At 50.6% G+C, this 14,911-nt stretch overlaps 1 protein-coding gene across 2 annotated transcripts; it reads right to left on the bottom strand.

The window, feature by feature from the left end:
* Positions 1 to 2,881: 2,881 nt before the first annotated feature.
* On the bottom strand, positions 2,882 to 9,608 carry LOC149345703 (uncharacterized). 2 transcript variants are annotated; one of them, XM_089586207.1, is made up of 2 exons: positions 6,126 to 9,608; positions 2,882 to 5,109 (listed from the first exon to the last, which is right to left on the bottom strand). In XM_089586207.1, exon 1 carries the CDS (start codon positions 9,323 to 9,325, stop codon positions 7,460 to 7,462), a length of 1,866 nt encoding a protein of 621 aa, XP_089442333.1. In that variant the 5' UTR covers positions 9,326 to 9,608; the 3' UTR covers positions 2,882 to 5,109; positions 6,126 to 7,459. The 2 variants fall into 2 exon arrangements, with proteins under 2 accessions (XP_089442333.1, XP_089442332.1); XM_089586206.1 differs by having other exon boundaries at positions 6,126 to 7,373.
* Positions 9,609 to 14,911: the final 5,303 nt, after the last annotated feature.

Raw genomic sequence — 14,911 nt, 5'->3', positions numbered from 1 at the left:
TGATGTACCGTTCTGTCGCTATTCATCAGCGCTGCCCTTGATCACTGGTAGGATAGCGTGATGGGTGACTGGCGATCGGCCCTAAAAGTAGAACGAACTAAACCATCACCAGGGTACGTGTCTACCGCATGGCACGCGCAATGCGTGCAGTTTTCGTCCTCCTCCTATAGCAGCCAGGACCAAACGTTCTGTTAACAACAATGGCACTGATATGATCGCTTAGCGCAATAAATCCGATAATGAGTCCTATCATCGTTCTCCCCGTATGTACACCCAGTCAAGGCAATCGAACCAAATCAAACATCACAACTGGGCCAGAAGTGGCCTGTTAGCTTCTGTGATTGTCAAGCGGTTGGTGCAGGCACCTGGCAGTATGTAAAGTCTCTACACGCTACTGGTGAACGAAGCGGCGGTGTAGAAGTCAGCTGTAGTTGCCCACCCTTGAACGCGTTGCCGAGTTCGTCTGCGATTAGAGTTACCTTAGGGCTGCATACCTGGTTCATCAAAGCACAGAAATATTCATAGTTTTTTTATTTACGCAACCAGTGGTGATTTAGGTAAAGAAATTGAGGGTGGCGCTTTGTTGACCTAAAGTGCGGTGAGGCGAAAGCCTTAAGCGCGGTGTTGCTGCTTTTATCACTAATGTGTGGTTGAGGCTAAGCTTCGCCTCTAAGAGTGGAACGCGACGGCGTCTTGACACGTTGCCATGGAGTCCACAGAACGCCATCGCCCGTTCCGCTCTACGCTTGCTCGTCGGTAAATTGGTTTTTGAGGAAAGGAAATGTATCTGTCTGGCATATCTCGGTGGACACCTGAACGTCGCCGTAAGGGAAGGGAGGAAGATGGGGGCAACCGTTGGATGGGGGTGAACCAAGATACCGTATTCACTAGACGCGTCTTTGTTCATTGCAAACCATCGAGCTGGTCTCTTATATAAAAATGGCTTCTATGCATATCCGTTCTAAGTCGCCACCCTAAACGTCAGAGGCCCGGCAGGTAAAAGGAAAATTCAGGCGGCACTCTGGCTCTTTTTATTTTATTTTTTATTTTGTTTCTTTGCTTATTTTGTAGGGTCCGCTCGCGGGCCAACTCAAATCCCGCGCCGCTCACCGCGGGTAGCCTCGAACCTTTCCTCCCGAGTGGTGGGGCGTGGGGAACAAGGCTACGCGAGGGAGCGACCGCTAAGGCTCTTTCTCTTTTTGGACACCGACTCTCCCGACACCTGCCCTGCCCGAGGACCACCTGACCCCCGCTTCCCAACGACGCCCGACCCCCTGCAATGTGAGAATAAACCTTTTTATTTTTATTTTTGTCTCTTTTCTTATTTCGAATTTTTATTTTTTTTATTTCATTTATGAAACCCATGCATTCACTAAATGCGCCTTTATTCATCCTCAAACCTTGAGCCTTCGTGGCGGATTGGTAGCGTCTGCGCTTCAAATGGTAAGGGCCGTGGTTCGATTTCCAGCCTCGACGCAGTTTTTTTTTAGTAGTGACGTCGAAACGCGGACAAATCTGCCGACACGGCTGCTAACGACAGTATGAGGCATTAAAGGCTTTCGCCTTAACACAAAGCCAGCTCTACCGACTTATAACGGAGCAAGATATTGATGTACTACTGGCTGTTCAGGAGACTATAGTTGACGGCGAAGAAGAGACTGGGAGCATGGTGCGACGCTTCACGTCAAGGTATTTTGCCGTCGTTAGCCATGCTGTGGGCACATCGGCTAGTTATGTTCTTTTTGTTAAGAAGTTGCCGGGGCTAGAGGTACACAGTCATCATTCGTGCATGTCGGGTCGATACGTGTCACTCGATTTTTCGCCGAGCAACACTGACTGGCGTATTGTTTGCTTGTACGCGCCTAATGCGGTTGATGGCCGAGCCGTGCTTTTTGAAAATGTCGAAAAACGGCTTCGCACGGACAGACAGCACATTGTTATGTTCGATTACAAATGTGTCCTTAGTGCGCGCGATAAGACAAGCGTACACGGTTTTCGAGATAAAAGAACTGAAGTGTTGTTGCGAATGACAAAGAACTGCAACCTAGAGGATTTGGCAGAGTGTCTCAAAAGAGCGCGTGCTGCAAAGTACACACGATTGGAGGGCTCTAGTCATGCACGGCTAGATCGCATTTATGCATCTGTGGCTACCGTACCTAAATGCAATAGTTATGGCGTAGTGCCAGTATCATTTTCTGACCATTGTTTAGTTCAATGCAGCATAGGGATCGTTAAGAAGAGGAATTGTTTTTCGTGGGAAATGTGGAAGTGAAATGACAAGCTACTTCAGGACGAATTTTATAACAGAATTGTAAAAGAAGAAGTATCAAAAATAGAACCAAGTAGAAACATGAGAGTTGAGAGTCCCCTCTACGGCTGTGCCAGTAGAAATCCTGTCTTGACTGCGCCTGTTGATGTCCGCTGTTAATCTTGTAGAGGGAAATTGGGTTGATGATGATTGATAAAGGATGCTTGACGTCTTGCAGATTCGAATTGCCCAATGACATTGCAAGAGGACACTTCTGGAGAGGTTAACTTTTTGTAACAATTAAAAACACAAAGGAAGATACAAGCAAGGAGAAAACATATTTACACTTCACTGGCTCGTACTTGTATGTGACGAAACCAGTGTTGTGTTGAGCGGGCGCTGCTGTTAAGCGGGCGCCACACACGTTGCTGCTGGTCCCAGCGCGTGCAGAATGTGGACTCATCCGAGAAAATCACATCCCGCCACTCCTCTGGAGACCACTGCAGGAAGGCTCTGGCGAAACTGAGTCTCTCTTCTCTCTGGTTTCTTATGAAGTACGCCTTCTGAGCTGCAACGCAGTTCATTAGACCTGCTTCTCGCCTCCTGGATCTAATGGTGTCGCAGGAGGTGGTGGTGAAAATATTTTAATGAAATGGTTTAGGAGGTTGTAGCCGTGGTTGGAGCTCTCAGTCCGGAACCCCATTGGCGTAGGCTGCTGTCCGGGCTCTTTCGATGAGTTGCTTTTGACTCTTTTCGTCCGAGCTGGACAGAGCTGCCTCCCACCCCTCCTGCGTTGGCTGGTTATTAACAGTGATCGCCTGATTTCGTTGGCAGGCCCATACCACATGGTACAGGTCCGCCTTCTTCCCGCAGAATTTGCATTGTGAGTCAAATGACTCCGGGTCTATGGCATGTAGTCTTCGTGGGTTGTTGTAAGTGTTGGTCTGTAGCTTTCGGAGGTGTTGTTCCTCCCCTTTATCTAGTGTCTTAGCCGGCGGAGGGTAGACCCGACGGGATAATCTTAAGTGCTGAAGTATGTCATTGTAAGTTAGTAGTGGTGTAGGAGGTTCCACGGCATCCGCACTGGGTGCCCGGGGGAGAAATGCTCGGGCTGAGGCATGTGCGCTCTCGTTCCCTGGGATGCCCTGGTGACCTGGTACCCATATTAAGTGTTTGTGTGTGGGTTGGTAGCCACGGATGTAGCTATCTTGCAGGATTTTAGCTGCTAGCGGTGCGACCCTGCCCCTGAGGTAATTGCGATACGCTGTCTGTGAATCTGTGAGAATGTATATTGCGCTAGTGTGTGTTGCAGCTAGAACAATCGCCACTTCTTCCGCAGCCAGTATGTCCTGGCTAGCCAGTACTAGTCCGTCGACTGTTGTATTTTGGTGCACTACCGAAACGGCCGTCATTCCATGCTCGGGACCCGCAGCATCGACATAGAACACGCCCTCGCGCCCGCCGTAGTGTCTTTTCATGGCTTCGGCTCGTGCTTGTCGTCTTGACTGGTGAAAATCAGGGTGCATATTCCTGGGTAGTGGAGCTGCCTTGAGTTGTCCTCTCCATGAGGCTGGGATGTCGGTTTTGGTGTCTAGCTGTCGGGGGCAATTGATGTTTAAATCACTCAGGACTTGTCGGCCAGTTCGAGTTGTGGAGAGCCGTACCACCTGCGCCGTAAGGTGTGCCTCTATCAGCTCATCGATCGTGTTGTGCACACCCAGTCGCAAGAGCCGGTCCGTGGATGTCGCAAGAGGGAGTCCCAGGGCCTTCTTGTAGGCAGTTCTGATTATGATGTCGAGGTTTTTGATGTCACGCTTCTTAAGGCGGAGGTAGGGCGCTACGTAGACGACGCGGCTTACAACGAAAGCCTGCACCAGTCGCAGAGTATCGTCTTCTCGCATCCCCGATTTGCGCGTCGTTATCCTGGCGATCATCCTGGCGATCATCCTGGCGACTTGCTCGCTCACGAGTCGTAGTTTCTGGAGGGCAAGAAGGTTGTTGCCGCTGTTATTTATGTACAGACCCAGTATCTTCATGGTCTGAACTTCCTTGATGGGTGAGTTGTCTACGCGGATATTGATGGTGTCTTGATTCTTGCGTTGACGGAAGACTATCAGTTCGGATTTTTCGGGAGAGCACGTTAGTCCACACGCCCGGGCATAATTTTTAACTGTTGTCGCCGCGGTTTGTAGTTGTTCTTCAATCATTCCCATACTTCCCGTGGTTGTCCAGATGGTTATATCATCAGCGTACAGGGCGTGGCGTATGCCCTGTACCTGATTGAGAAGAGGTGGGAGATTTAGGAGTGCAATGTTGAAGAGAAGTGGGGATAGTACTGCCCCTTGCGGAGTGCCTCTCGTGCCCATCTTCACTTGCGTTGTGTGTTTTGAGCCGGTGCTGATGTTGACGGTTCTGTCCGTAAGGAAATCGCAGATGTACGAGTAGGCTCGCTGTCCACAGTTCATGCTGTGGAGGTTGTTGAGGATTGTGGAGTGTTTGACATTGTCAAACGCTCCCTTGAGGTCAAGTGTTAGAAGCGCTCGGTTACTGTTTGTGCGTGCGGGATCAATGACTTCACGTTTGATTTGCAGAAGCACATCATGGGTGGACAAGTGTGCCCGGAATCCAAACATCGTGTGTGGCAGTAGCTCATTGTCCTCAAGATAATTGGAGAGACGGGTGTGGACTGCCTTTTCCATGAGTTTGCCTGCGCACGACGTGAGGGATATGGGGCGCAGGTTTTCGATGCTGATTTTCTTGCCGGGTTTGGGAATAAAGTGTACATTGGCTGTTTTCCATGCTTGTGGAATGGTGCCGGTACGCCAACATTCGTTTATGTAATCCGTGAGTTGCTGCAGAGCCTCCGTGCCGACACATCCAACACACATGCATACCAGAGGGGACGGAAAACATCCCGGTGCTGTGGCGCCACATACTCTTGGTCGGTCCGCTCCCGCGTAACATGGACATGGCTTCACATGAAGGCAGACGACAAGCGCGGGTTCGCACGCTTGAGAGGCAATATGGCTATAAAGAGGGCGTCTATTACGTTGACATCACAGGGCCGTCGCCCGCGGGATTCTTCACGGCTGCCGTAGTCCACCGGAGAATGAATGTCGATGGGCTATCTTTTCGGGCCCCAAATTCAACACGAGCGGAGGAAGTCGCAATAGCTCTCGCTGCCGCCGATCCAAAATCGAAAACGGTTATCACAGACTCTCGCCGGGCCTATGAACATTATCTTGCAGGCGAAATATCACCTCTTGCCTCGCAAATTCTAAGACGCGCTCTCGCCGATCCAACTCGCACAAAAGTGATCTGGGCTCCTGGCCACCAGGGTCTACGAGGCAATGAGGCCGCTGATGCGGCCGCCCGAGCGCTCACACACCGGGCTCCTCATCCTAGCTCTCATGGCTCAGAAGCTCATAAACCGCTTCTGCGGTTCCGCGAAATCCTAATTTATTATTGCGACAGCCACCATCTCTACCCGGCACCTGCCAAGGGGCTGAGTAAGGCGGAGGAGCGAACTCTGCGGCGCCTGCAGACAGGAACCCTTCTCTGTCCTGCAATAGCAAAACACTTCGATCCGAACACAGATGGGCGCTGCCCGCACTGTGGAGAGATCTGCGATATCTTTCACATGGTGTGGGCATGTTCTCAGAATCCTCACCTTCCCCCCTCCCCCACCCCCACCCGAGAGGCATGGGAGACTGCCCTCCTCAACTGCTCCACACTGGAGTCCCAAAGGGCTCTGGTCAAGCGGGCACGAGACGGGGCCTCGTCATGCGGTGTCCCGGACTAAGGATACCGACCATGCAGGAGGGTTTTTTTTTTAACCCTCAAGCTCTCTTCGATTAAAGTTTTTCACCACCACCACCACCGTGCCGAGGTTGGCCAGAAGTCCGACAGTAATTTTGTCTTGTCCCGGGGCTGTGCCTCGGCGCATATCTGCTAGTGCTGCAATGATTTCCTCTGAAGTGAAATCTCTGTCTAGGTCTTCGTTCGGTTCCCCACGGTACTCCTTATTGTAGGGTTGTGGGTCTCGCGCGGTGCAGATATAGCGACGCGTCAGTTCATCCACGAGTTCTTGATCTGTGCCTTGAAAGCTGTGTAGGGCTCGATGCAAATTTCTGTGTTGCTCACTCTTCGCTTTCGGAGGGTCAATTAGGCATCGCAGAAGGTTCCATGTAGCCTTGGTGTCTAGGCGGCCTTTGAGGGATTCGCACTTCGTTAGCCAATTGGTGCGAGCGAGGTCCCATGCGTATTGGTCTGCTTGAATAGTAAGCTTGGCTATTCGAAGTCTTAGTTTCCGATTGTGTCTGTTTTTTCCACCGTTTTATAAGACTACGTCTTGCTTCCCAAAGGTGTAGGAGGTGGTTGTCAACAGCTAGGTGGTCCTCCGTGGTGGCAAGAGACTTTGTGAGCTTTTCTTTAAGGTCGAGAATGGAAGCCGCCCAATCTTCGCAGCTGGTTATTTGTTCGGATGTGGTTAGTTTGGTGTCCTTTCTGAATGTCTCCCAGTCTGTAATTCTGGCTTGCCCTCGTGGTTTGCTGTGCTTGTTGCTTTCGAAGATGGTCTGCAGCACGTAGTGATCGCTGCCTAGGGTCTCTCCTGTATTGAGCCATTCATAGTTGCGGGCATTGCGGACGAGCGTGAGGTCGGGAGAAGTATCCCGCGTTACGCTGGTGCCGACTCGCGTCGGGTGCTGCGGGTCCGTGAGTAGGGTCAGGGCCATGTCAGCGATGGCGGATGCTAGTTTTCTGCCTTTCGTGTCTTCCCTGGGGTATCCCCATAGGGGGCTAGAAGCATTAAAGTCGCCAACTATAGCTAGGGGAGCTTTTTGGGCTTCTCTTAGGGCTTTAAGAAAGATCACGTCGAAGGCTACGCGGTGCTGTTTGGGGCGACTATATATATTGAGTATATAGGTGCTCTTGCTGTTTCTGTGCTGTGGCAGTATTTTTATGAAGGTATATTCAATGTCGCTGTCTAGATTAAGGTCTACAGTGATTGCCGTTCATGATTTGTGGACCAAGATGCATGTCGAGGGATTTGTTTGATGTGTTGAGTATCCTCTGATCTTAGCCTCCATATTCACTTCTTACAGGGCTATTATTTGCGGCGTATCGGGATGAGAGTCTATGTATTGCTGTAATGTTTCCCTCTTCCGTTTTAGTCCCCTGCAGTTCCACTGTAGGATAGTAAGTTTATGTCTACGTTGTGGAGCCATGCTGAACACTAGAAACTTGCGCCTCATCATGTGGTGCGCCCTCAGGTTGTAGATCTGGCTGAGTGCTTGGCAGACGACGAGTTCCCATTTTACCCTGCAGCTTTGTGCCCCTGTTGTGAGAAACATCTGATAATTCCTGAAGTTTGCGGTCAATTCTGATCTCCTGCGATTGCATACTTATTAAAACTGGTTCGAGGTTTTCCATTATGGGTTTAATAACTGATTCGAACATACTTTTGATTGTAGTCTCGATCATAATTTGTAATTTATTTTCAATGAGGTCTTGAATTGTTTTTTCCAAGCGAGTGATGCGTTCCTGGGTTTGGGGGTGCTCTGTACATTGCTGCTTTAGTGCCTGCGATGGTGGTGCCTGCGGAGTTGGTGCCTGGTGGGGTGCGTCTGGTGTAGTTGCTTGCCTCTCGGGGGTGCTAGAATCTAACTGGTGTGGAGACGGAGGGTGTAGCTCTGCCCTATCTTCTTCCATCGGACATGCCTGTTGCGTCGATGGAGGTAATGTGTTGTTTGGATTGACTGCGATGACTAACTGCTGTTTCAATGTGCTATTTTCTGATTTTAGTTGTTCAATCTCTGCTTTAAGTCGTTTGTAAGCCAACACTTCGGGGGAGGAGGCAGCTACATCTGCCCAGCTCACCTTGCTGCCGTTGCGCTGCTCCTTGTTATGGGGTCCTGTTGTCTTCTCGGCTGGACGACTGCCGTTGTTGTGCGACACATTATCAGTAGTCCCAGGTCCATTGCTTGAAGAGCGTGAGCCGGGTGGTGCTGAGTTGTTGCTGGACTGGTCCTGGTGGGTCAGTCGGTCCCCGCTGCTCGATGGACCTCTGCTGCCGGACCGGTTCTGAAGCCTGGATCTTGACCGGTGGTTGACTTCTCCTGTCTTGGGCTCGGTTTTTTGTGATGTTCGGTACTTGTACTTGCACTGATTCGACCCCATGGGATGTGGACCTTCGCAGACCGTGCACTTGGGTTGGCAGTCGTGGGATTCTGGAACATCTTGCTGACCGCACTGCGGACATCTTGACTTCGAAGGGCAAGGGCAAACATCCGCCCGGTGTCCAAGTTTCCCGCACAGTGCGCAGGCTGGCGTTGTTTTCTTGTATAGGCGTACTGGAACCGCTTCACCGTAGTAGAAGACGTGAAACGGAACCTTTCTTCCTTCAAACGTGATGGCAGCCACGTTGGAGGAACCTAATTTTCTCACGCTCACCACTGGTGCGTCCGGGGAGCGCAGCGCGTTCGTGATGTCTTCGTTGGAAACCCTCGGGTCCACTTGTATTACTCCTTTGCAAGTGTCGTCGGAGGGGCGGAGGTAGGAGTACACTGCCTGTGTCTTGTCCCCAAGCTGAATTTCGTGAATTGCCAGGATCTTTCTGATTATTTGGGCGTCTCGCACCCCGACGACGATGATGTTCTGTTCCCATATGGGCCAAACGCTGAGCTCGGCTGAGCCCTTGTCGACGCCAGCAGCAATGTGCAAGGCGTTTCCGACCGCGTTGCTTCCCCTGAATTTGCTGAGATCCAGCGTTCCTTTAGGTTTGATTATGATCACTGCATCTTGCTTGTCCAGACGCGGCTGCGGAGGAGGCTTCCAACGCTTGACTTGCGTGCGGGGCGTCTGCTGCAGCGGCGTATCCCCTACCGCGGTGACGCGTCCATCTGGCGTTCGACCTTTTTGCCGTTCCGAGTGGTTGTCACGGGCTGATGCGCGTTCCCACTCTTCTACTTTGTGTTGGATAATCACCTCCGTAACCTTGTCGAAAACTGGGGTTTTCGCCTGCGGCATGGTGACAATCTGCATCCCCTCCGGGTCGTATCCCATCAGGGTCGTCATGGTTTGCGGCAGAATTTGACCGCGGAGCCGCGGCGGGCAGCTGAGTCGTGGCCTAACTGTTAGGCTTAGCAACTCGCGCGATCCGCTTGGTCTTCAAATTCTCGAAGGATTTGAGAAAACGCTCCCACCTGAACAAGGGTGGGTGGTCTCCTCGTTGTTCTGGAAGTGTAGCCAGATGGTGTCGCAGCGCTTCGGCAAATGCTTCGGGAAAGGATCATAAAATTCGGCGGAGCCGACGTGAGACACGTCCGCTCTTCCCGACTGCTGAGGCGCGTCTCTGTCGCAGGAGGAGCTCATCCCAAGTTCGTCACGAACCTCCCTGGCGTTCAAGAAGGGGTCTACAACTACTGCACCAACGATTAACTCATCTTCTTCAAGCGTAGTACTCCTTGGCTGTTCACTGCTCTCAGCATCCGAAATTTTGCCGCGTTCGTCCCTGTATGCTCTAAGAATACGGCTCACCGCTGTTCTTGTCCTTCCGGTACGGCGACAGATTTCAAGCTGAGGGACGCCTTCTATGCCCAGTCGCACGATCCGCCTTCTTTCCTAGATTGGAATCCTTGCTGGCATTCCTGCGAAGTACCGAGGCCGATGCAACCGTTCTCGGTTTTATATATAGGTTCAGTGGTCCCTCAGTGACCAATGACCAGACAGAATATTATCAGGATAGCAGCGCGCACTGTAAAGGCTCTGGCCTATAACGTTGATAAAAGTAAAATGCGAACATTCAATCCAGGTTCACCATTGGATAACGGGAAACCGCAGAACGCATAAAACCGAGACCGGTTGCATCGGCCTCGGTACTTCGCAGGAATGCCACCAAGGATTCCAATCGAGGAAAGAAGGCGGATCGTGCGACTGGGCATAGAAGGCGTCCCTCAGCGTGAAATCTGTCGCCGTACCGGAAGGACAAGAACAGCGGTGAGCCGTATTCTTAGAGCATACAGGGACGAACACGGCAGAATTTCCGATGCTGAGCGCAGTGGACGGCCAAGGACTACTACGCTTGAAAAAGATGAGTTAATCGTTGCTGCAGTAGTTGTAGACACCTTCTTGAACGCCTAAGGAAGCTCGTGTCCTTTCTTCACTTTTTCTGTGTCTCGTTTTTCGCGCTACATTTTTCAAAGGATATGGTGATCACTTCCCAGTGGCTGTCCCCTGTTTACCCACTTTGCATCCCTGATACCATTCACAGATGTGAGGTCTGGAGAGGTGTCTATGCTCACGCTGCTGCCTATCCTGGTATGATCTAGCGGGTTGTTCAAGATCGTACATCGCAGGTCCTGGGCAACCTGCCAAAGCCTATTTTCCTTCGGGCTGGCTCGGATGTAGCCCCACTCCGGATGAGGCGCATTGAAATCTCCCACCACGATGAGTTGAGACCTCGCCGCTCGTCGTTGCGTCTTTATCAGGAGGTCTGGCAAGCCCACCCCCTTATCTTTTGGCGAAGAGTATACATTAAGAACAAATAGACTCTTATCGTCCTTTCTTTTGGGCAAAATCTCCAGCAGGACGTAGTCCTCCCTGCTGCTATCTATGGTATGCTGAATCACTGTGGTGTTGCGATGGACTAACACGGCCGTGAAGACGCTCGATACGCCCCTTCGATAAATCTCTGGTGGTGTAAATGTCTTAAATCCCGGTAATTTGACCGAGCCGCTAGCCTCCTGCAAAGCTATAATGTCCGGCTTACTATCCAGATTTTGTATGTGCGACTGCAGGTTCCCCCGCTTGCGACGGAAGCCCCTGCAGTTCCACTGCCGAACCTCAATTTGCTGGCGAGGGGCCATGGTGAGGCACTAGGTTCACCAACATCGGCTCTTGGCCGACTACGGGATGCAATCTAACCTCTAGCATAGCATTGAGCTGTTTAAACATGCCTATTACCTGGGTCTGGAAACCCCGCAAGTCATTGGTGAAGGAGTCAAGACGCTCCTCAATGTTGCCTATTCTCCTGATCCGGAGTGGGGCTACATCCGAGCCAGCCCGAAGGGAAATAAGCTTTGCCAGGTTGCCCAGGACCTGCGACGGACGATCTTGAACAACCCGCTAGGTGATAGGTAGCAGCTGTCCCTCACGCGCAGGCCGTTCAGAGAGAGCGAGCGAGCGAGTCGAGACCGGCCGTGGCAGGAGTTTGGCTAGAAATGTCACACTTTTCAATTGGTCGAAATGGGAGTGACGTCACAGTGCGGGAATTTCAAACGGGGCCAATTGTATGTTGGCTAGTAACCATGCAACCAATTAAAGCGATGGTATACTGATGCTCCAAGTGCGACTGAGTATAGTTAATTGACCAATTAGCTTAATTAACCTTTCTAGTCAGACCTGAAATACAAATAAAAATTACCGAAGAAACTTTGGAAATTCTAAATGGTGCTTGGCGAAAGACTGGTGGTCAACCCGTTTGACGCTTGGCGGGCTTCCCGCATGTGCGGTTTTTATTGTGTTTGGTGTCTTCGGTCTCTATTTTGATTGTAGTGTTTTAGAGCTCAGCTCTTTGGCGCCCGTTTCGCGGCGTCGCCGTCGCCGGTTCGGCGTTCATTGTGTTCATTTTCGTTGGCGTTGACGTTTTACAGTACTATCATTTTAAGGAAAGGAAGCGCACATCACTGGCTCCCTCAGTGGTTCCCTCAGTGGTCAGTGGACGCCTGAATCGCGCTTTTGTGTTGTTCTTGCGGCTGCAAGAGCCGTTGCCTAGCGACCGTCGCGGTGGACACCCGAACCGCAACGTACAGGAAGGGAGGAAGTGGGAGTGAAAGAAGAAAGACAAAGATGATCCGTAGTGAAGAGAATGAAAATTCTATTTAAGGAAAGGAAATTACGCAGTAACTGTCTCGCATCTCTCGGTAGACACCCGTCATCCATTTGCTGAGGAAGTGAGGCGGTGGGAATGTAAGAAGGTACAGAAAGAGGGCCTGTTGTGAAGAAAATGAATTTGAGGAAAGGAAATTACGGAGGAGGTTGCGCCTCTGCGCGGAGGAGAGGCCACCTTGGCACAATTCCAGCGCACAGATGGACTCCGCGAGCATGCACGGACGCCGCGAGCAAGGACGTACACCGCGAGCATGAGGCATTAAAAGCGTTCGCCTTAAAACCAACTAGGAAATTGGTGAGTTGGATAATCGAGCCACGGTCTCCAGAGTGCGAAACGAGCACGCTAACCACCCTGCCGTGCCAGCTCGATGGTTTGGAATGAACAAAGGCGCGTCTACTGAATACGATACGGCGAGGTTCAGGTGTCCACCGAGATATGCGGGACAGATACATTCCTTTCCTCAAAAACTAATTTACCGACGAGCAAGGGTAGAGCCGAACGGGTGATGGCGTTCGGTGGACTCCCTGACAGCTTGCTAGACGCTGTCGCGTCCTACACTTAAATGCGAAGCTTAACGTCTTAAGCACACATCAGTGACACAAGCAGCAGCACCGCGCCTAAGGCTTTCGCCTCACCGCACTTTAGGTCAACAAAGTTTCCTCCTGAATTTTTGGGTACAGACCTCGATGTTCCATAAAAGCTGCACTTATCTCCCAGTGTACAGCGACCTAATCATCCATTGCCAGAACCCTGTGTTCATACCAACTTTGTTACCTTTCTCACATATGGCACCTGGTTACTCCGTCCCAGTTGCTCTGGGACTGGGTATACTAGCCAATATCGACGAGCAGGGCCAGAAAAAAGACAAATGCAAAAAATCCTCTTTATTTTGAAGAAAACGCAGGTGCAAGTCCTGACATACTGCAAGAGGCACAATCATTCGAGGCGCAACGCTGACACAGTGCAATTCATCAGGATTTTGTAGCCCTCCAATGTCCGTGGGTCACACATGAAGGCATGCTGATATCCTCATCCATCTCATCGGTGTTCATGTCTTGATACCGCTCACATTATTGTCATCTCGATACCCATTGCGGGTGTTCTATCAGTGACCTGATCACGTTGCATACCTTGAGAACCATCCCTAAGCTCATGTCCATGGTATCTACCAGGTAATCCTCAGTAAGGAGAGACAAAGCTCCATTGCCGGTTACCTGTTCACGGAATTCTTCGGCACATCCTCCGCAGCTTGGAATTTTCTCGATGTAGGCAACAGCCTGCTCAACCGTCCAGCCACTCGGTTTCTCGGCAGCCAGCAAAGCTAGATGCAATGGAGAAAGTTGGGCGAGTTGGTAATACATGTTGAACTTAGAAAAGCGCAATAAAAAGCGCACGCAGGACAAGCGTTTGTCCTGCGTGCTTCTTCTTCTTCTTGTCCCTGTCTTTTTATTGCGCTTTTCTAAGTTTAAAAGCTAGATGCTCCAGCAGGTTTTCCACTTTCTTGGGGTCAGCCATGTTGCCCTCAGGATTGGAGTCGGCAGACGCGTTGTCCAGGATCACTGGCGTGGTAAGCTTTCCGAAGCCAGTGCGCTGCTGCGTAGAGTAAATACGCCGAGTATAATCTAGACCTCCACATTCATGCAACAGCAGCGGCAGGCATTATGGGAACACATCTTAGTAGCCAAATTATAGTGCCAGAATATTCTATGCACTATAGCCAAATATTACAATAAAGACTAAATACAGGGCGTAGTCAGTAGTGTTCGCCAAATTATAGTGTCAGTATAATCTAAGCACTATGACAAAAAATTCAGGGGCACTTTGACTGTCTAAAGTGCGTAGAGGCGAAAGCGTTTTCCGCACCACTTTGACTGCTTCTGTGGCACTGGTGGTGTCACATGTAATTGAGTACTAATTACTAAGTGATGACAAATCACTAATTAATGGTTAATTACTGATTACTGCCTGAATACTAATTAAATGCTAACTAATGACGCTTAAGCTTCGCCTTTAGGAGTGGAACGCGACAGCGTGTTGTAGCGCTGCCAGGAAGTCCAGGGAGGAGGAGGAGAAAAGCATTTATTTAGTAATGTACAGAGAAGTGCTCGGGGAGAGGCCCCTAATGGCTCTCACCCCTTACAAAAATTCAGGGGGCACTTTGACTGTCTAAAGTGCGTAGAGGCGAAAGCGTTTTCCGCACCACTTTCAGTGCTTCTGTGGCACTGGTGGCGTCACATGTAATTGAGTACTAATTACTAAGTGATGACAAATCACTAATTAATGGTTAATTACTGATTAATGCCTGAATACTAATTAACTGCTAATTAAGCTTAAGCTTAAGCTTCGCCTTTAGGAGTGGAACGCGACAGCGTGTTGTAGCGCTGCCAGGGAGTCCACGGAACGCCACCACCCGTTCGGCGCGATCAGAGCCGTATATTCCCTTGGCGCGATGCCTTGCCGTTTCAACGCAACGGTTTTTGACGAAAGGAAATGGCGCAGTAACTCTCTGACATCTCGGTGGACACCTGAACCGCACCGTAGAGGAACGGAGGAAGTGGGAGTGAAAGAAGAAAGACGAAGATGGCCCGTAATGAAGAAAATGAAAATTGTATTTGAGGAAAGAAAATTACGCAGCAACTGTCTCACATATCTCGGTGGACACCCGTCAAAATTCAGGGGGGGGGGGGGGGGTGCACTTTTTTGACCTAAAGTGTGGTCACTGATGTGTGGTTAAGATGTTAAGCTTCGCCTCTAAGAGTGGAACGCGAGAG

This window comes from Amblyomma mixtum, chromosome 4, assembly GCF_055824585.1.
Source record: "Amblyomma mixtum isolate Tamu chromosome 4, ASM5582458v1, whole genome shotgun sequence".
Taxonomy (NCBI): domain Eukaryota; kingdom Metazoa; phylum Arthropoda; class Arachnida; order Ixodida; family Ixodidae; genus Amblyomma; species Amblyomma mixtum.
Note: the sequence above shows the minus strand (reverse complement) of the source record. Positions and strands in the feature narration are given on the sequence as shown.

Coding starts and splice junctions, on each gene's coding strand:
- LOC149345703 (XM_089586206.1), bottom strand. CDS start 6,194: ATGCGCCGAGGCACAGCCCCGGGACAAGACAAAATTACTGTCGGACTT. Junction 5,110..6,125: donor TGGCCAACCTCGGCACGGTG/GTGGTGGTGGTG, acceptor GTCGGCACGGAG/GCTCTGCAGCAACTCACGGA.